Raw genomic sequence first — 21,623 nt, forward strand, 5'->3', positions numbered from 1 at the left:
AATAGAGTATTTCAGGTTTATCTTTGAAGACCAGGGAAAGTGAAAGTGCATGCAATCTTAGCAGTAAGAGTATGTTGCACTGCAAACACACAGACACACATTTTCAGAACCAAACCCATACCTGAAATATCAAAGCTGAATCAATACATAAAGATGGCTCTTTCTGAAAGCAAGGTAAACCACAAATACTTTAATTTATTTTACAGTTTACCATTTTAATGACTTTTACATTCATGTTTACTATGTATATATACTATGTATATATACTATGTATATATTTACTATGTATATATATGCATATATATATATATATATATATATGCAATATACTATGTATATTGCAGAATAGTCAATACCCTACACTTGGAATTAGTGTTATGCCATACCTGTAGGCAACTCATTTCTGGTTTAATCTTGAAGATCTCTCAGCAATATTTTAGAATCATTGAATAGTTTAAAGGAAGTGACCTTTAAAGATCATCTAGTTTCACCCCTCTGCCACGAGCAGGGGCACCTTGCACTACACCAGGTTGCTGAAAGCCCGGTTCAACCTGATGCTGAAAACTTCCAGGGAATGGGGATCCACAGCTTCTCTGAGCCTCCTGTTTCAGTGTCTCATTGTAACAAATTTCTCCCTTATGCCCAATCTAAATCTATCCCCTTTCAGCTTGAAACTGCAGCTCCTCGTATTCCAACCACAGGCCCTAGTAAAAAGTATTTCTCTGTCGTTCTTCTAAGCCACCATAATATACTGAAAGGTTAAAATAGTTCAAGTCAAAATTACATGAATGCTGTTAAATATACACACCAGGTTTTAGTGAGCATTTGCAACCTGTAGTTACCAAACACTGTAATTGGAAATAGATTTCTTACATTTTCTTTAGTTACTGAAGAGGACTTTTTTTGCTCTCTTTTTTTTTTTTCTTTGCTGCTTTTTTTAATTAAGATATCCCAGGTAGACACCTACAGACTGTAATCTCTTTGCTCTGTCATTTCCTATTTGTCTATTTGTTAAACTACAAAAAATTAAGCTCCTAAAATCATTTATTTTTTGGTAATATTTTAACACACTCTGGTGGCTTTTCTCTGAATACCATGAGCTCCATATTGCTCCATATTGTACCTCAGTTTTTGGGAGACAAGCACTTCAAAACTTTTCCACCTTTACTAAACAGAGGATACAGACAGCATGTCTTGTGTGCCCCAGTGTCTCAAGAATGACTCTCAGAAACCATTGTGGAGGGCTGGGGGAACAACACAAAATGACAAATTTGAAAGCAACATCTGCAAAGCAATAAAACAGGTTTTCAAAAAGCAGGAAGTTGGGGGAATAACTGGAGGATGTGGGAAAAAGAAGTATCCCACCCTCCTCCTCTCTTGTGACTCTGCTTTCCAGGAGAAAAAAGGGCTGCTGGAGAAAAAGTTCTGCTGCAGACAAGGGAACAGAGAGTAAAGACCATAAGGTGAGAAAATAAGAAAAGACCCAGGACATCTGGAAGCCAACATGTCTAGGAAGCAAAACTAGAAAGTTAGGAAAGAAACACCTGTGCAATGCATCTGGAAAGACAACTGATATCTGAAAAGGATTAAAGAAAGCAATAGAAACTCAAGATATAGGATGCTAATTTTCCATCTTTTTGTTTTCCTTTTTTTTTTTCTTCATAAGTATACAGAAGATAGAGATGAGTCAAGGAGTGAACAGATGCAGAAGAGAATTTTTCTACAATAGAAGACAATACTTGCAAAGTTTTAAGAAAGAAGAAAGAGCATGTCATTACAGGAAAGGTAGGGCAGAGGAAAAGCTGTTTAGAACAAGAAAGCCCACATATGAAATGATAGGTAGGAGAAATGGGTATACTTCATAGGATGAAAGGAAAAGATAACTGAAAAAGGGCAGAAAGCATTCAGCAGTGGCAGAGGAGAGAAGAAAAACACAGGAAAGAATAGAGGGATTTACAAAGGAGGGAAAGCTGCCTCCTGGCAGAGCCTGGGAGAGCCAGGGAGAGAACTCAGACAAAAGATAGTGTGGCAAGAGGGGTTGGGTGCAGTAAAGAGAAACGTATATTGCTTGAAAACTCAGCATGGGGGAGTATATGGCCTCAGATTGCCATACTGGAGTGTAATCTGCTCCCTTTTCTAACCCTCAACACTGTAGGGAAATTACTGCTTCAGTGCTTGATCATTCAAAACAAATGTTCCATATTTGTTTCAAAACAAATGCTGTCTGGATTAAGACAATTTAAATTTACTTGAAAACATTCCAAAGATGTAACTTGGAACAAAAACTGCTGTTTAACCATGTGGATTTCAACATCTTACATTTACTCCTTTTTCTTTTCAATATTAGGGTGATTTGAGACAGCACAGCCCCAAAGGAGCAAGTATTCATAGGAGAAGAAAGAACTGTCTGCCTCAGAACCAAAAGGCAGCTTCACATCAGGATGCTCCAGCAGTAGGATCACAGCCTTACCCGAGACAAATGAAAAGCCTCATTGCAGATTGCTAAGAAGTGGAAGACTGCACCACTTCCAGCTCTCTTAGGAGGCAAACAGAAAAGAGTTTACTGTCTTCAGGGACTGACACTGTCAGAATAACTGCAACTACAGTCATCATGTCAGTCATGATCCCCCCGTTTTTTAAAAGCTTTTGGTACAGAAAGAGAAATTGCATATTATTTTGTAACATAAGCCTTGCAGGGTTAATAACCCACATGGTAGATGATAAATCATTCTAACACACTATCTGTATGCCAAAGCTCTCAAATTCATAATTTTAAATATTAATACAAAGAAACAAGTTTCTCAGCCAATATTCTGGTTCTTATACTTAGTGTAACAACTTAACTGCAAAAATACAAGTTTTCCATTTCATAGAATAAAGTAAAAAAAAAACCAAAACACAGGGAAGGTCTCAGGCAAATAAAATGCAGAAAACAGAATATCTTCATTACTTGTGCAATTCAACCTAATTATTATCTATTAAAAGGCTGATACTGTATTTATGAAGTCCTGCTGTTGGTTTAAATGTGTATTTACCACAATGCTCAGACATGCTGAACTCATTTGCTCATAACAAAAGTCATTGAGCAAAATGAGGTCTTTAATTTGCACTTCCTTTTCAGACTGAAATGAAAGACCATCATTAATGTATTTCAGGCAGCACTGCCAACTCACCAATTATCTCAAGTCTCATGGTATTCTTCTGGAAGATGTATATTCCAGACTCACAGAATTATGTGAAAATATCAGTTTTCACTTTTTAAATTATTATTTTTATCTTTAGTTATTGTAGGGGGAAAAGCCAAAACACTTTAGTAGTAATATATTATTATTCAAAAAGAGGAAACAGCATTCAGGACTAAGACAAGAGTTCCATCACTGTCGTATCACTGCAACAAATGATGCTTTGAATATTTTCCTTAGCTTAGATGTACAATGATGATCAAAAAAACCACAAGAACTATTGTTTTTCAAGAGCAAGACAAAAAACATTTTATAACAGCTTTGGAGAATGTGTGTTTGCTTCTGTTTGTTACTCCTTCTCATCTACACTGGCCCACCTGAAACTTTCTTTTCCCAAAAGAATCTTTCTTAAGTAATATGTTATTATTGAGGAATGATGCACTTTATTTTTAAAATCAAGTCTTGGGAAGAAAATTGAGAAAAACAATTAATTATTCCTAGCTTCACAGCAGAATAAGTTGAGAAATAAAAGGAAGCATTTAAAAATTTCATAGTAAAATTTATAAATCAAGATGTTGTTGGTTAAGGCTGGAAGGCCAAGTGTCACACAGCTGCTCATTCACTCCCCCTCAGTGGGAATAGAGGGGGGAGAACTGGAAGTAAAAAAGTGAGAATACTCATGGATTGAGATAAATCCAGTTTAATAGGTAAATGCAAAGCCACAATGGAAAGCAAAGCAAATTACAGAATTCATTCACCACTTCCCATCGGGAGGCAGATGTCTGGCTACTGTCTGCTGGGCAGTTCAGACCAGCTGACCCAGCTGCATTCTCTCCCAGCCTCTTGGCCACCTGCAGCCTACTTGCTGCAGGGGGAGCAGAGTGAAATTCCAAGAGAGCTTTGGCTCTGTGGAAGCACCGTTCAGCAACAGCTGAAACATCAGTGAGTTATCAGCTCTGCTTTAGTCCCACACTGAAAACACAGCACCATGCAGGGAAATTAACTCAATCTCAGCCAGATCCTGTACACGAGTTCTTGACAGCAAAATAACATATGGGAAAACATGCAAAGCCCATACCTTCATCTCAATAACTGTCTGAAGAGCCTTCGTCTTGGCTGGCTCAGGCTGAAGTTGGGTTCTTCTATGTAATTCCTGTGGAGGGACACGATAGAAACAAGCGTGACGATTCATCTTTTATTATCTTAATCACTCCTATGAAGTGATTACATCAAATTAAAAGTCTGATTATTAAAAACATGTAACTCCAAATGCAACAGGTGCTGCCCTCTCAACAATCCCTCTGGCATCACTGCAGTCCCTATCTTATGTTACAGTCAGCTCTGAGAGCACATGAGCTATTCCTGAAACCCCTATTAATAATTAATGTCACCGGTGACAAAGCCAGCAAGGAATTAGTTGTCCAAATACAATGCTGCTGTTTCTGCCTAGACAGCAAAACTTAATTGATTCAGTTCTGCTACTAATCCAAGCACAGTTAATGAATTCAAAATCTTTTATTGTCACATCTTCTTAGTTATTTCTCTAGTATCTGAAATTAGCAATTTAAAGACATGATATTTAAATTTGACATTTTGAGGATAATAATTATATAGTGGGTTGACACAGCACCCTCTACAGTACTGAATTTCAGTTCAGTTTTCACATTTTGCACACTATCTTTATGCATCTTAATCCACAGGTAAAAGAAAAACAGATTTCATTAGCTAAGTGGTCTTCAAAACAAAAAAAATAAAGGAAATAACAAAGATAGTAGCAGCACTTCATCACAACCATGAAAATATGTTTATGCCTGGTAGGATGAGAAGCTGAGTTCATACACTACAAAGACATAAACTGACTCTAGAACCTGAGCTACTGTCTTCCAAATTATGCCTCGCCCATCTTATCCTCATAAATCTGAGAGCATTAAAAAAACCATAGTGTCCTAATGATCTTTATTAACATCTCTTAAATCCCCTTTTCTTCAGTGAAGCAAACAATGTACAACTTGACAATCAAACTGATAGACGAACAGTCAAAAAGAAAATCAACCACGGATTGTGCACATTTATTATTCTGCTGCACTCAGCCTTTCCCACTGTTTCCATAGGAGAGCTGCACAACAAAATAATGGTTAGATAAACTTTTCAATTAGATTCTGACCTAAATATTCATATCCTGGATATCTCTGACCCTATTCATGTCCTGATAATCCACACTGCTGCCTGCAATAGTCAGAATTCAAATTTGTATTTTGAATGCATATATAAAGTAGGTTAGTATGCTTTTTTATTCTATTATGTAACAGATATATGTATGTGTATTCAAACCACCCCTAAAATACGACAACAGTGAATTTCTGATTTTGCACTGCACGTTTATTAAAAATATATCTAAAATATATCTAATATATCTAAATTCTCCACATTATGAGATAAGAGAAACTTTTGCGAATCACCTATACAGGAATCTCTCAATCACCACCAGTTGTTTGTATCAGAGGAAACAAGTACCTTCACTACACAATGTTTTAAATAATGAGTATGCCACAGATTTGTCATCTAGTTCTCTTATGAAAGTCATGGAAAAAGAGTTTGCCACTATCGTGGCCAGATAGTCTTACCACTATCTGATCAGCAAAAATTACAGCTAATTCTAAGACCAGACTTTACTCCCCAAGGCCACATAAACTGAGTTGGAGTATAAACAGAATTCCACACATTACCCAGGGAGACAAACCAGAGTTTCTACCCCCTTAGCCAGAGATGAATAGCCTGCCAAAGATGAGTATTCCTCGATGTCTATCATAGCATGAAGCCTTGCCTCATAATACTTTTCCTGTTTGCTTTATGAATCAATCAGATGATGCCTGACTTAAAAGCTTTTCTTTTCTATCCCTGATGGAAAAATGAAGCAGACTTCAGGATGCTGGAGAAGATCAGAAAATGACTCCCACTTTATTATTTTATAAAGGTTTTCTTCCAATCAGATCCAAATGTTTGGAGACTCCCACAGGGCCCAGGTCTTGAATTTATATTGTTCCACATATACATTTTTTCTTTTGGGATACCTGACTCAGGGGTATACTTTTGGGGTACTGATTCAAAGATGCTACCAGTTTCTGTGCATGATAACTTAGACAGATTGTTTTACTACCTGAAATCATTTGGAGAGTTTCAAATTTGCCTGAACAGCTAACCAAGAGATATTCTGAACACTGCATGAGGTCCTTAAATCTTAAGGAAACCACTTTTATCTATTACATCATTTTTGGAACAACGTTGCTTTATTTTTTTACTTTCTTTTAACAAAAAGCCTAGAAAGCCTAATAAACATCCAAAAAAATCTCAAATTAGGGAGTTTAGATCATATAATGGTGGAAGATGAGTCCTGGTCTCTTGTTCAAAACTCAGTAAAAAGACCCTACAAGATTTTATCTTTATTTATCAGTACTGAAAGTCTGCACAACATAGCACAGCCTGAACCTAGTGCTAATTAAAACCCAAACCAAACTGCATTTGGATATCAGCTTTATTATAATACACTTCATCACTCATCTGCAGGAAAGCCAGGGTGCTACAAACCAATCCTTCTTTTATTCTGATTCTGATATAATTTAGTAAGGTTCCCAAGACATCAGTGACAATGTGTTGTTCTGACTAGATGAGTTTCAGCTTAAACTCTTAAATAAAAGACTACACCGATGTTGATAATGCAGTACAAGGTTTTACCTTCTATTTATATAAACCTGCCTAAAATAGCATGACACGTGGTGGTAGAAAGAAAAGGACTTTCAGAAAAATGAACAATTCAGAAATTATATAAAACTGTCAGTGACTGCCTGCATTTGAACTAGTAAACTTGTACTGATTAAAGAACAGAGGGAAAACAGAGTAATAAACCAGAACATTTTTTAAAAGTAACACAAAATTCAAGATTTACAAACAATAAAGACATAATAGGAACAAAGACACCAGAGTCCCATAGCCACTGGAAAAAGAAAGATGGATGATCAAAAATGGCAGAAATCATTGTGACAGTAAATCTAGCTTCTTGGGTTCCTACGTTCAATGTACAGATCTGTAAATCACAGCAAGCAATACTATAGGAGCTGTTATTTCTCTCAAACACCTCAAAGCAGACTGCTTCCATTCTCCTGGAAAAGAAAGCATTAGTATTGCTTCTACATGATCAGCTTGTCTGAACTTTAAATCTGCAGTGTATTCAGAATTCAATCAATAATTTAAGTAAAAGCACAGACACTCACCTAAATTGTCTAAACAGCAGTGCTACTTCAGCCAAAAATACCATTAGAAAAACCAAATTCTGTTTAACTAGAATATTACAAAATTGTAACATATAGGGATTTATTAACATATAAAAGCTTATCTTTTCCTTCTTTCCAACCCTTCACATTGACACCCCAGACAAAATGGTATCAGAGAAGAAATGAAAGTATATTTGAGAAATCCTGATCAAACTCTTTATCTTCCTGGAAACCATAAACTGACAACACTGAGAATTTCCATGTCTGGCTTCAGTGTGCAGGGAAAAAAACCCTATTATTAGGAAGGATTCCAAAAATCATATTGCCATTGGCTGTTTGAAAAAAACACTACCACAGGTATTTGAACTCTATGAGAACCTGTTGAAGAAATTTTGTCAAATCCCAACAAATTTTATCATTTCAAGAAATGAAAATGTGGCTACAAGCATCTGAAAAGAAATATTATAGGAAGCTATAGATTTGATAGCTATACAAGTTCTGTACTAGAGAAAGTTTCTTTGTAAATTAGGTGTACTTAAATTTAATAAATTCTCACAGTAAAGCCAAATACTCAGATGCATGTCTAATTCTCAAACCATTCACCATTTTCAAATAAAAAGGCAAATACAAGTTTTCATGAATACAGAATATAGGAATAAATTGCATTAATAAAGCAACATAAAAAACTCTTAAGAAAAAAAAAAACAAGAATCTGGTACCATAGACAAGTCCAGCAATAACGTCAGTGGCCTCAGTATTACACTTCAGTAATGATTCTGACACAATTTCTGTCCTACATTAGGAAACTGCATGTGTAAAGAAGGATTGGAATTTTTATACCAGGATGAAATTTCTGTATCAACTCTCTAGCCAAAGTATTTTCTTACAATGAACACACCTCCATCTATTCCTGAATTCATGCACGAAAGAAGGACTTACAAGTTTTACCAATATGCCTAAAGACAAACTCTAAGGAAAAATAATCTGAGCATTAAAGAACTCAGCATCTCTTTGACTTTTATGTCAAAAACACCTTAACCAGCCATTTATGCTGTCTTACTGAAAGTGTCCTCTGGCAAGAGACCACATATAAGAGGTTGGAAGTGAAAAGGCAATTTGTGTATGGATTTTGAAATCCATGTGGGACAATTTACTTTCTAATTGAAAGCACATAGAATGTTTCCTGAAAAAAGCTACTGAAACTCTACCTTCACCAGAATACTTGAAAATTTATTTCTTCATAGGAGAAACAAAATGCCTAGAGGAGCATTTCTCCTTTTTTTTTTTTTTTTTTTTTTTTTTCCCATTATCATTCATCTTTTTTCCTCTTACCGAAAGTTAACAGGACAATGTTACTGCTTCACACATCTTCACAGAGAAAGAAACCTGACAATAGTTTTCTCTTTTCAGAAAGTTAAGTTCCAATTGCAGCTCACAGTTCTGCAAAGCATGAACATCCCTGGAAACATCCTGGCTAAAAAAGTTGCTCTTTGCAGTGCATATGAAGTATGCTGATTATTTAAAACCAAATGTTTCAGACAGGTATTAATTTATAACTAAAAGGAGTCAACATATAAACCAAGATGTTTATGCAATTGTATTGAGTGTGGGTTGTTTTCTTTGGTGGGGTTTTTTTTTTGGAAGACTTTTTTTAAAATCACATCTTTAAATTTGTATACTGGAGAATCCACATCATAGCAAATCCTTCATGCAATTCATACTGTTTAGAAAATCCTTATTGAACAAACCCATGCCTTTAAAGACTTGTTTCTACCCTCCAAAACTGTGCACTCCTTCCTTCCTCTTCCAAAGTTTAAATACACAAAGAAGCTTTCTAATAAGCTTGAAAAAGAAAGAAATATCACATCAGATTTACAATAAATGAAACTTTATACTAACCATGGTACAATAAGGGAATTCCATCTTGGGGCATAACTAAGAGTAGACTTCCCCAGCTCCTGCCCTCAGAAGCACACAGGCAAAGCTTAAAAGGGTAAAGTCCCAGCAAATGCCATTATTAAGTGCCACCCTAAGGTGCAGAACACACTACAGTGACACTGCTGGGTGCCAATTCTACTCTTCATTACAAAAAAATAAGTGACATAGGAGGTTACATGCAGTGCCAACATACAGTGCTTGAGGTATTTTTATGGATCAGTCCATAGAAGTAGAGGAAAACAGGTTTCCAATAATTCTTCTCATCTTTAAATAATTAACATTCTGCTAGTTTCCTTAAAAAACCTGACCTGTAGGAGTTCTATTCTAGAAAAGCAAAAAGACAAAGTGCAGCTTCCAACCCATGCACACACTCAATGACTGTTTGATTTCTATTTTGCATCTCTACTCCTCTTCAGCCTGAATGAAGGCAAAAAGCCCAATATAACTGTTACTACAATATAATAATAATACAATATAATAACAATACAATAATAATACTGCCAAAATCAGAGCCAAACTTGACTTCTTGGAGACAGAAGTACTTCACGTATTTCACACACTTGCTGGGCAGATCTCCTGAACTTACTGAAGAATTATTAGCTGGTGTTAATATACACTGAATTTCAAACAAACTTTTCCCTCTGTTTGTGGAAATCACTTTTATAAACTCAGCAATTGATACATCAATTCTTGATTAGAGTATCACTGCACACAGCTTGAGACAACCTAAGAAAGTGTTGGCATACCCTACATGAGGTACAACCCCATGTTGCACTAATACTTCAAACTGATTAGCATGGGACCTTTTTAATTTTTTAAAGCATATTTTGATAGCTGTATCTACAAATATCTACCCTTTTTATGCATCAATATACTGTTTTGTTATTTTGTTTCTAACCTATCTTTTAGTGTGTTCCTGTCTCTCTTCATGTTGATTTAGCTGATAGCTAAAATAATTTATGGTTTTGATTTTTAGTTCCCTAATCCGCCAGGAAGTACTTTGCTAAATATGGGTGGGTTTTACTTAGATGCATTTAAAGTTACTGCTGGTTTAGGCTATTTAGTATTTGAACATCAGGCCTCAACCAGCAAAGCCAACAAACATCAGAGCTTGTAAGATTTCAAATGTGTAAGTTCCTTGGCTCTTTGGCATAGCAATTTTTTTTTTTAAATGCTAACAATGTGTTGAGGTGATATTTTTTGTGTCCTTCAGGGGTTGGTAGTGGAACCTCTACTATTTAGCATCTTGACCAACAAGAGACAGCAGTATTGGGTGCACTTTCAGCAAGCTTGTTGGTCACCAAGTTCAGTGGTGCAGTTGATGCACTTTAGGGAACCCTGTGCCATTCAGGGGACATCACAGCCTGGAGGAGCCCATCAGAACCTCCTGTGTTCAACAAGGCCAAGTGCACCTGGGTCAAGGAAATCACAAGTATCACTGCAGGCTGTGTGACAGATGAAGGGATCAAAAGGGAGGACTTGGAGATACTGGTAGAAGGCAGATTTTATTTTATTTTATTTCATAACATAAAGATTAGCAGTCATCACACTGCCATGTAGCAGAATCCCAAAGCTCTCAGCTAATGAAAATATTTCCCCTAGATACTAAGACAAATTTCATCTCTGCATTCCTCACTAGTTAATACATATGGAACAAAAGTGAGAGAGTTGGATTGCTGGATCTAATTAACACACAGAAGATTGCCTAAGCACTAGAGTCTACATCCATAGGAGTTGTCTTTTCTAACAATATACCATATAAACAGTGATGTTCTTTAACTAGCTTTTTCCATTACATAAAATTTCAGTGTGCAATATATCGTTTTGAAATAAATAATTGCATATATTTGTATGGATGACATAGTAGTAAAAAAGGATCACCAATTATCAGAAGTTCTATATAACTGTTAGGTTATGCCAGCACGTGACAGAGAGCGACATGAGAGCAGTAACCTAATTCTGGAAAAGAGACATTTTTTCATACAATATGAGTGCTGGGGGCTTTTGGGGGGGGAGATGTGTTTGTTTTTTCAAGAAAAAAGCTTGTAAGCAACATTGAAAGAAACATTTCCATTTTTGTTAAGCTTATCTTTGTTAAACTAAATTTAAAAGTTTTTAAACTATCTTTAAAAAGTAATATTTTTTTTTCAGAGTGTAAATGTTTGAGAAAAATATTTGGAGTAGCTTTTATTTTTCATTGCTTTTCATCTTTCCCAAAATAAAAATGTTAAATGCAGCTCTTACATTTAAAGAAAGGATCAGGCTTTTTAACCTAAAACTAAATTTTACACTTGCAAAAAAGTCACCACACCATGCCCCCCACAGAAATAATAATAATAAAAAATTTAGAAAAAAATAATAATAAAAAAAAGATAAATTATTTTTCACGGAGCTTTAAAAAAAAAAAAAAAAATCTCATTTTTGGATCTGCCAGAAACCAAACCAAACACAACCCAGTGCAGGTGTACCTGACAGCTGAGATACACCAATCTAGTCAGTCTCTCAGCAGGCAAGAGGTAGAGGGTAACATCTCAACATCTGAGCACACAGAACATTATCTCACTCTGACACATCTTCTGCAGAAGAGCCTGAATGCCTCATTACAGGAATACATTTAAATCATAATATTGTAAAATAGAGTTGATTGTAGAAGAACATTGGACTGAAGCAAGCACACCACCAGTGTCATCCACAAAACCCAAACCCCAGAACCAGCTGTGATGTGCTGCTTGCCACGTACATTATACAGCACCACAACAGCAGAAGAGAACCATCCCAGTCACACAACAGATAACTTGCACAAATAGTTATAATCCAGCTGAATATTTATAAATCTATGAAGTCCGTCACAAGTCCCACACATCAGCTCATGATAGCTAAAAAAATTAAAAATAAAAATCCACTTAGCACCTGCTCCAATTTTTTTTTTCCATTGCCTGGGAAATGAAGTGTTGCTTGATAACTTGAGTCCAGCTATTCAAGTTTCCTTTTCAAGTCTTCCCTTTTATCATAACAAAAAGCACCTCTTAAGTGAAAATATGATCAAGAAAAAAATATTTTCTCACTGTATAAAAGATGCTACAAATCCTTATCTGCATTAAAATTATGTCAGAGTTAAAACTATCTCTTCAAAACAATGCTACTTAATCTCCCTGATTATGACTTTGTTTTCTCTGAAGATGTAAATCAAAATAACCTCCACTGAAACTACTGGCATTAACTGTTCTGATTAAAATCAGACCTAAAAGAAAAATTTTCAGAACTTGGGGAATCTGTGTGATGAATTAAACAGGGTAAGACTGGAAACAAACAAATGGAAAAAACATACATGATGATGCAGGATACCAAATTCTGTACAGAACACACTACAAAATGCAATTTAAAAAAAAATGTTAAAAAACCAACCAACCAACCAAAAAAAAAACCCAACAGCACTGCCTGTAAAACAGAAGAAAACAAAAGTGGTGGCAATGACAAACCAGTTATCTAAGACTTTCCAGTTTTCACATTTTTAAACACTAAACTTACCTCAGTAGAATATGGGCTTTCGTTTGTTTTGGAGCCAGATATACTCCAGAAGGGCTGATGTATAGTTTCAAGAAATAAAACCGCTTTAACCTAACAAAGATTTCTGCATCTCTGTTTTCAGATTCAAAAACTTAGAATTACTGCTACTTTAAAAATTTTGTATCATCTTCATTTCAAAATAATGGCAGAGTCAGCTCAAGGCTTCTCAGAGCAGCACTTGTTTCAAGAGATCTTTATGGAGTTTAAAGGAATTTGAAGAGAGTAAGGGGCAAAGGCAGAGGTTTAATGATGTCTCCTGCTATTCCCCAGGCCATCCTGCTTCAGATGAGCTCAGCTATTTATTCATCAAAAAGTCAACTCACAGACAGCCCATTAGGGGCAGCTTAAAGGTCAGCAGTAATTAGGATCCGCAGTTTTTAGAATCCAGAGTGCTGGGTTCCTGAGGAAAGCTCTTGATTTCCATTTTCTCCACCTTCAGAGCCTGTGAGCCCACTCAGTGCTGAGCCCACTCCGTGCTGAGCCCACTCCGTGCTGAGCCCACTCCGTGCTGAGCCCACTGTGGAGCTGCTCCCACAGGAGGCTGAGCTGTGCCACCCTGACCACTCTGCAACATCTCTCCTGCTCCACAGCTTGCTCTGACCCCTGGCCACAGGGAGCACCAGGAACCTCCTCTAAAGGTCTCTAAGACATTGAAAAGGATGTTTAGATGGCTTCCCCTTATCACAAAACCGAAAGAAATTCTAAACTGAGAAAGTCAATGAGTCATTTTAGGATTACTGGCCTATATCAAATCTAACAACCACAGAATCATGACATTAATGGCAATATACATTCTAGTTATTTGCCTACAGAAGTTAAATAAACATTTCTAACTCATTATTTATGGAATTATTTCTAAGCCAAAGCAATTATTTTTGACATTTTTATTCAATTTGCTAGTAATTCCCATGAAAGATAAAAGCTTATTAGTGAACAGAGATTTGTAGAATCTCTCAACACAGTAAAAGAACCATGTTAAAGTTGTCTCAGTCAATAAGCTGACTGATTTTCCCAAATACATTTTTCTTAAACTAAACATGTTCTACATGGTTTAACTAGTAGCTAAAATTACCCTTCAAATAAGTTTTTAGCCCACACAAATGAGCCAAGCACATAAAATATCTTCAGAGTAAATCAGAAAGGGTATACAATACACACTACCATAGGCAAAATGGCCAATAAAATTGTTGATTTTATTTCTGCATTCTAACAACATGACAAAGACTTTATTTATTGAACTGTGAAGCTACCTTCAGTTTGAAAACTGAATTTGCAAGAGCACAGGTTAGCAGAAGAATCTACAGTGTTACCAAGGAGATTTGCATTTGACTTAAAAGGAGCAATTATTTTGGAAAAAACAATCTGTTTCTTAGAATCCCTGGCCACAACAAGATCAGTAGATCTTTAAAAATCCTGATACCTATTGCATTCATAGAACCATGGAATCACAGACTGGTTTCTATTGGAAGGGACCTTAAAGATCATCTGGTTCCAACCCCTGCATGGGCAGAAACATCTCCCACTTAGACACCAATGCTCCAAGTCTCATCCAACCTGGCTTTAAACACTTCCAGGGAGGGGGCATCCACAGCTGCTCTGAGCAACCTGTTCCAGTGTCTCAGCACCCTCACAGGAAAGAATTTCTTCATAATATCTAATCTAAATTTCCACCCTTTTTCAGTTTTATAACTGAAACCTTTGGTACCATCACTACTCACCCTTGTAAAAAGTCCCTCTCCAGCTTTCTTGTAAAGGCCCCCTTCAGGTACTGGATTATAACTATTGCATAATAAATGCACTGGCACAGAGTCTATACTGCTGATACTTACTGATAATTACAATAATACCATTTGTTGTCAAGCACATATCAAGTGAATTCTTTTTGTAACATTCTATGACATAAAATTCAGAACAGAAAGCAGAGCAAACCTTAGCCTTTGTGTGGATGCATAAACTATAATATCTATGATAATGAAAGAGAACCAACCACTCTTTCTTCCATTTATTTACAAATAAGATTCGAAATAAAATAATCTGACACACTAATAATGTATTTATAGAACTCTTTGATTTAGTTGAGCAAAAGGTGCTAAGTGAGTGAGTACTACAAGAAGAATGGAATAAAATTTCACTCACCAGTAGTACTGCATTATTGCCAAGCCTCTACTGTATATTTTAGGGGATAAAATAACACCATATTTTATCAGATAGTGTTAAGCCCAGTTATTAGAACATAAACATTAACATTATTAACTCATTGATTATCATGTTAACAGAGGTTTCCTAATCTCTAATGCTGCAACAGTGTTACCACCCCTTACTTGAAATTATTTATGCTTTATCCATCCCTCAAATTCATCCATTATTCTTCTGATATTCCAGAGTTCTGCATCTGGTAATGCTGACACTTCTTCTTACAGATTCCATACTTAAAAAGATTCTTATATTTTTCATACTACACTAACACTCCAGAGTAAACACTGCAACCTGATTTAGTTCAGTCAGGTTCATTTCCTACAGCTCTTCTTAATGCTGCCTGAGATTTTGCATTTCACATTTCTTTCATATCTATTACAGAAGTTTTTATGGGCTCAGACAAGGTCAGCACTAACAATCCTTTCAAACATGGTAGTTTACTTTCTATGCCTTCCCAAGCCTCCCAGTGGGGAACTTGGTATGAGCCTTCTGTATGTCACTAGGGAGCCTGAATCCTTGATTTCTGACACCAATTTAAGTGCATATTACTGAGTGACCATGCCAAATCTTCAGTCTAGGTATAAATGCCATTTGCATGGGTTCTGTATTTTTAATTAGCTACTTGCTGTGCATTTAGAAGCAATCAGTTAACACAGAATGTACTTACCTAGCAACTCTGAGTTGACAGGTTTTAATTTAAAAATAGCAGCATACTGTTCACAACTTTTACCCAAGCTCTGCTGACATCATGTAACAAAGCTTGTACATAAAGACATTTTGCCACAAGATAACTAAAATCAAAGATTTTAAGAGTTAAAAACTGCAAGATGAAAACTAACTGTAGAAAGGAGAGAAACTGTGTAGTGTAAGAACCAAAATCTAGAGTATAAAAAGTTACCTGGTGGAAACTTGCCAACTGCATAACTCTGTTGACATATTATAGAACCAATTTATTTAATAGTTTACTTACTCCATTGCTTCTTAGTTAAATACTATCCAGTTATTTACAGCTCTCTATGGACTCTAGCAGTTTTTCTAGGCCCCTATGTCTTACCACATAAACTTCCATTTCCAAAATCACTTCTTCACATATCCTGCCAATTGATGGACTTATCCCACAAATGTCAAAATTTTTTGGCATCAACTCCTACCTAACAGAAATCTCTTCAGTAACAGGTCCATGGTCAGCTACTCAGCATGCTAAAAGCTCCCTTCACGAGTATTATTCATTTTCTATTTGGATATTGCTGTGAGCCATTATTCAGAAGACTGAATTTCAAGGCTGAATTTCACCAGCTGCATGTCTCTCTGAACCAATGGTTAGACTGTGATCTTCTTTACATCAGCATAAGTCAAGTGTGAGACTAATCAATGACATCACTCTGCAGAAAAGTCATTGCAAATGAAATCCTGCCTATGTCTGCTATGCATAACATAATCAAAAGAGATACTAAAAGATATCTTACATTAGCTTCACTTTATTTGAAGGAAATAAAAAGGAAATGGATAGAATATTTTCATTTAGTAGCAAACCTATCAGCAACAAAATATGTTTATAAATTAGATCCCATACTTGCACTTGTCTCTTTCATTGATCAAGCCCTCCATACCATACCTGTAAGCACGATTTTGGAAGCATTTCATTTTATGTAAAACTTAATGCCAAAGTTCCTTTGCATTTGTAATAAAAACATACTTAAAAATAACCATGTTTTATATACTTTTATTGTAAACTCTTCATCTCATTGCAATTTTGGATGATAGCATTTTCTTTAAAATAGTTTACAACATGAGGAAATATTTCTAAAGAGATAAAAAAAAAAGAGAGAGCAACATAATCCTTTTCTTTGCAGGCTTCTTCTGTTCCTCCTATCATTGTCCATGTTTTCTAGAAGGAAAATAGTGGTACACTGGATGATCTCATCACAGGGGTGATCTAAGAAAAAGAATGGTACAATGGTGCTTTAATTTTTTTTTTTTCAAAGAAATTAGGTAAAATGAATGTGACTCTGTAGTTGGCTTCATTAATATATATCATGCAACATTCTAAAACACAGCTACTATGTAGTGCTCCTATCATTTGGGAATAATTACAAGCCAAGGAACTGCAATATTACCTGCCTCAAATTAGTCTTTCAAGCTGGGATCATCAATTTCTTTTTCTGACCCTTCTCTTACGCAATGCATTTCCTACTGGATAAGTATCTGCAAGACAGGAAAAGGAAAAAAGAATCCTAAACTGAGTTGTAGCTTATAGCATTATCCAACCCTTAAAATAAAAGATAAACAGAGAAATTAAAATATAATGATAAAGTAAATGTAACTGAAAAAAATAGGGAAAAAACTATTCCAAGATACATGCACAAAGTGTAATTGACAAATAATTCATTCACCATAGGAAACTTACCACAGAAAGGCTTGTAGGACTTCTGTGGTGCAGCCATGACCAGTACCCTGCGTTCACTGGAAGAAGTGGGGCACCCTGAAGGCCCCCCTTTAGTTCTTCTGCTACACCCTGATGTTCTCCCCATCTGCAGATGTATGCATACAGAACAATCCCTATGCAGAGAATCAGTACCAATTTATGGGGTTCTTTTTCATTAATCAATGACTGTTTCACAAAATGAGAAATGATCAGGTTGGTGGTGCTGGGTTTTTTGTTAAGAAAATAGAACTGAACATGGTCCAAGATTTCACTCAACATGTTGGTTCCCTTTCCTATCTACAGGAATGAGTCCTGAATCTCAGTATCTTTCTCTCTCACTTTTTGAGCAACAAAAAATTTCTTTTTACAACAAAACAGCTTTCAAAATCAGTTCTTGATAATTCTCTCAATTACCATAAACTTATTTGATAGTTAACAAATGGCTTGTAATAACTAATTCACAATAAGCAATACTTTAAAATTTGGAATTTATGCAACATGCTGAGCATATTGCACTCAGTTGAAAGCTCTTATTTGAGCAGAAATAAATCCAGGTTCACTGAAGCACACAGAAGACAAACAAGGCACTGCAGCTATCAAGGTGACAACTTCAGCCCTTGCTCCAAAGCTGCTTAATACATCATCTTCACTGCCAATAACACTCCTCTGCATTTTAGAAGAAATTGCAAATGCTGTTTGTCTTTTGAAGCCTGCATGTACCTGTTTACCAGAGAGTCATCAAAATTACAAAGTGGAAAATGACTCAGGTGTGGATAGGGGGCAGGCAGTCACTTTAATTTTAATCATGAATGAAAAAAGTGCCTTCCTATACAAATATTACTCACATTTTCTTCAGGACTGATTTTATTATAGCAGTAGGAAAACACTGGCACATAAAATTCCTGTTAGATTACTGTTAATCCAACCTTCAAAGACTGTTCTGGGAATATGACACTCCCATGAATGCACAACTTTCCTGTTAGAAATCCAGTAAGGTTTCACTCTGGCAACTATGGAAAATCTTGAGCTGCTCTGTAACAAGCATTTATCATTTTAGTAGCACTTCGAGGACTAAAAATCTAGTGGTATACTGAGTAGTCAAACACAACACCTGGTTCAGGTTTCTGCAGATGGTAGAAAATTTGCACATTGCCTTGACATAAATGATCTATTATCATATGAATACATGCAAAGCTCACCAGGCTCTGAAAGTCCAGGCCCTGAACACATCTTGTGCTGTCTTTAGTTTCTAAAATTAATTTCTCACATTTCACTCAGAGTCCTGCAAGACTAAATGTAAAGAATTTAAATATCAGATCCTATATAAAGTTCAAATATCCTGAAATACCAGCACAGCCTATTCAAAGACACCAAGCAAGATCTCTTCTGCATCTCAGACCACTGCACTGGTAATATTACATGAAAAAAGTCTTGAATATTCTAGATTATTAAATGAAAGTTTTTCAAGACTTTTTACAGTAAAATCTACAGGAATAGCATCATTCAAAGGGCTTTCCCTCATCAGAAAGCACTGCTGCATTTTTAATGCAAATAATTTCCAACAGAAAAGATTTAACAGAAAGCAGTCTAAGCAGTCCTCAGATTACAAGTGAATGTATTTTATACTTGAGCTTTTGCATTACTGTAACACTACATTATCTCATCTAATTAGATTTTTCCAAAACCTCTGGAAAAGGAACTTTCCACATGTTCTGGATGTTTGTGTATTGACTAAACATGGCATGAATGAACTAAACAATCTATTGTGGTAGTAGTAAAAATTCTGAAAAGCAACACTACAGCCTAATGGACTACAGAGACAGTTCTGTAAAATGACCACATTATCACAATACTTGATTTAAATACGTTAAAGACTGTAAAAACTTCTACAGTTTTGATCTTTATACTTCTCTCTTAAAATTAAAAAAAGCTCCTTATTTAATCAACATGCCCTTAAAAGTTTTGCAATAGTTGTAATACAAAGAGTAAATTACTATTACATCTTCAATTTTTTTCAGAAAAGTTTTATTTATATTTATATTATTTTATTATTATTATACATTATATTATATTTATATATATTATATATTTATATTTTAAATATTTATTCTCCCTTATTTATGTTGCTATATCAGCAGAAACACTTCCCCAAATATTCTAATGGTGTTTTAATTTCACAGACCTGACTTAACAGCATTCTCATCTATGAGCTCCTCAGTATCTGTCTCACCATACTGATATGCCCCAGTCACTAGATGACTGATTTTTTCTTTCCCCAAGTAGGTTTTCTGAGACTTCCAATGATGTAATTTGCAATTCTAAGAACTTAGCATTTATAGAATTTAAGGGTCAGAAGGATGATAGGCCAGAAACTCATAAGCAGACATTTGCAAAAGCTCTGCCTCTATCTGGGCCACCAGTAACAAACAACACAGTGGCAAAGCCAGCAAAAAAACATAAAGTCACATATAACCCCTTAAATGTATTATACCACTATTTCTTTTCTTATCCCTCTTCATTTAATACACATTCCTCCACTTTCTAGAGCACAAATTACACTTTGTACCACAAAAAAAAACCCCAGCACTGACTGACTACACAACTCCAATATAAAGCAACTGAGAACTGCCCATTTCTAACATCAAGAATTTTGTCTTGTGGAAACACAGTCTGTTTTCTTTAAATATGGAGAAATCAGAAATTCTACAAAAAACCACAAATTTTATGCTTCATAATTTCTGAGTACCTGGTTATGATAGTATTTTAATAATATGGAAAAAAGCCTTAAAATAATTTGGGGTTTCTTTGTTGCTGTTGTTTGGGGTCTTTTTTATCTGGCTTTGCGTGGAAAGACAACAGAGAGAAGAAGAGGAGAAAACAGCTTTTAACAAAACAAAAGAAAAAAAAAAAATCTATGATACCAAAGGGGTTTCTACAATGAAACAAAGATTTAAGACCCATTTAACTGAAGTCATGACAAAGCATGAAGCTGCATCAGGGCAAGCTCAGACTGGACATTAGGAAAAGGTTCTTCACCAAGAGGGTGGCAGTTCACTGAAACGAGGAGGAAGTTAAGAGGCTTGGTGCTGCAGCTGAGTTCAAGAAGCATCTGGACAGCATCCATAGCAACATGGCTCAGTGCTAGGTATTCTTGCAAAGGGCAGGGAGTTTGATTCTATGAACCTCACACGCCCCTTCCAACTCAAGATATTTTATGATTACCTGATTACGTGAGAATTTCCATGGTTAAATTACAAATATAGCTGAAAATTCTTTGCAAGATTTTAGAACAATTTTCACGTTCAGTGAGCACCTTCACTTCCAAGTTCTTGTCAAATTGTATTTCCTTCAGCACCTAGCACACTGTAAACATTTCAGCAAAAGCACAAAAGCAACTTTTCTATCAAGTGGATAAAAAGAGCAGAGACCAAAGGAAAAAAAAGAAAAAGTAAAAAAAAAAGTAGGGGTAGGGTGGGAGTGGTCCCACTGGCTTTTAAAGAGTACATTTTGAGTGTCCCCATCTTAACTGTCTTGAGTATAACCCCACAACAGTAGGACTTATTTCTCAGTGCATTAAATAAGACAAGATTAACCAGTTCATATACAAGCACACTGATTTCTTGCTTGCTTGCTCCCATATAATGGCATCTAAAAGAGCTTTTGAAGCTCTTTTGAAGACAAAACAATATATTGCTTCCAGTTATCACCTATAGTGTTGGCAATTAGAAAAAAAATCAATGACACCTCATTATTTTCACTCCTTGCCCATGGTCATTCATTAACTCAATTTCTTTTCAAGAGATTCTAAGCCAGTCCCTGAAAATGCCAAAGAGCTTTGCCTTTTACAGGTCTATTTCCTCTTTTTTTAATCGTGCTGTTTTCCAGGCTAGGTGAGAGTCTGGCCCTGAGTGTGACAAGCTCTAATATTTTATGTGTTTCAGGAACTTGCTAGCAAAATGAAATACAAAATGTCTCCTAATAATACTTTGCAATTCTGTCATCACATTGAAACAATTCCACTACAGATTACTTTGTTCAGTGTATAAT

At 35.7% G+C, this 21,623-nt stretch overlaps 1 protein-coding gene across 1 annotated transcript in view; it reads right to left on the bottom strand.

Moving 5' to 3' along the window:
- The window catches only part of ERC2 (ELKS/RAB6-interacting/CAST family member 2), a 409,582-nt gene that overhangs the window by 328,185 nt on the left and 59,774 nt on the right, over window positions 1–21,623 (bottom strand). Inside the window, exons 5-6 of the mRNA XM_030458648.1 lie at window positions 4,261–4,335; window positions 122–163 (exon numbers count right to left, since the gene is read on the bottom strand). Coding sequence (XP_030314508.1) covers window positions 122–163; window positions 4,261–4,335 — 117 coding nt within the window. The remainder of the gene's footprint in view (window positions 1–121; window positions 164–4,260; window positions 4,336–21,623) is intronic.

This window comes from Calypte anna, chromosome 12 (assembly GCF_003957555.1).
Source record: "Calypte anna isolate BGI_N300 chromosome 12, bCalAnn1_v1.p, whole genome shotgun sequence".
In the NCBI taxonomy this organism is placed as follows: domain Eukaryota; kingdom Metazoa; phylum Chordata; class Aves; order Apodiformes; family Trochilidae; genus Calypte; species Calypte anna.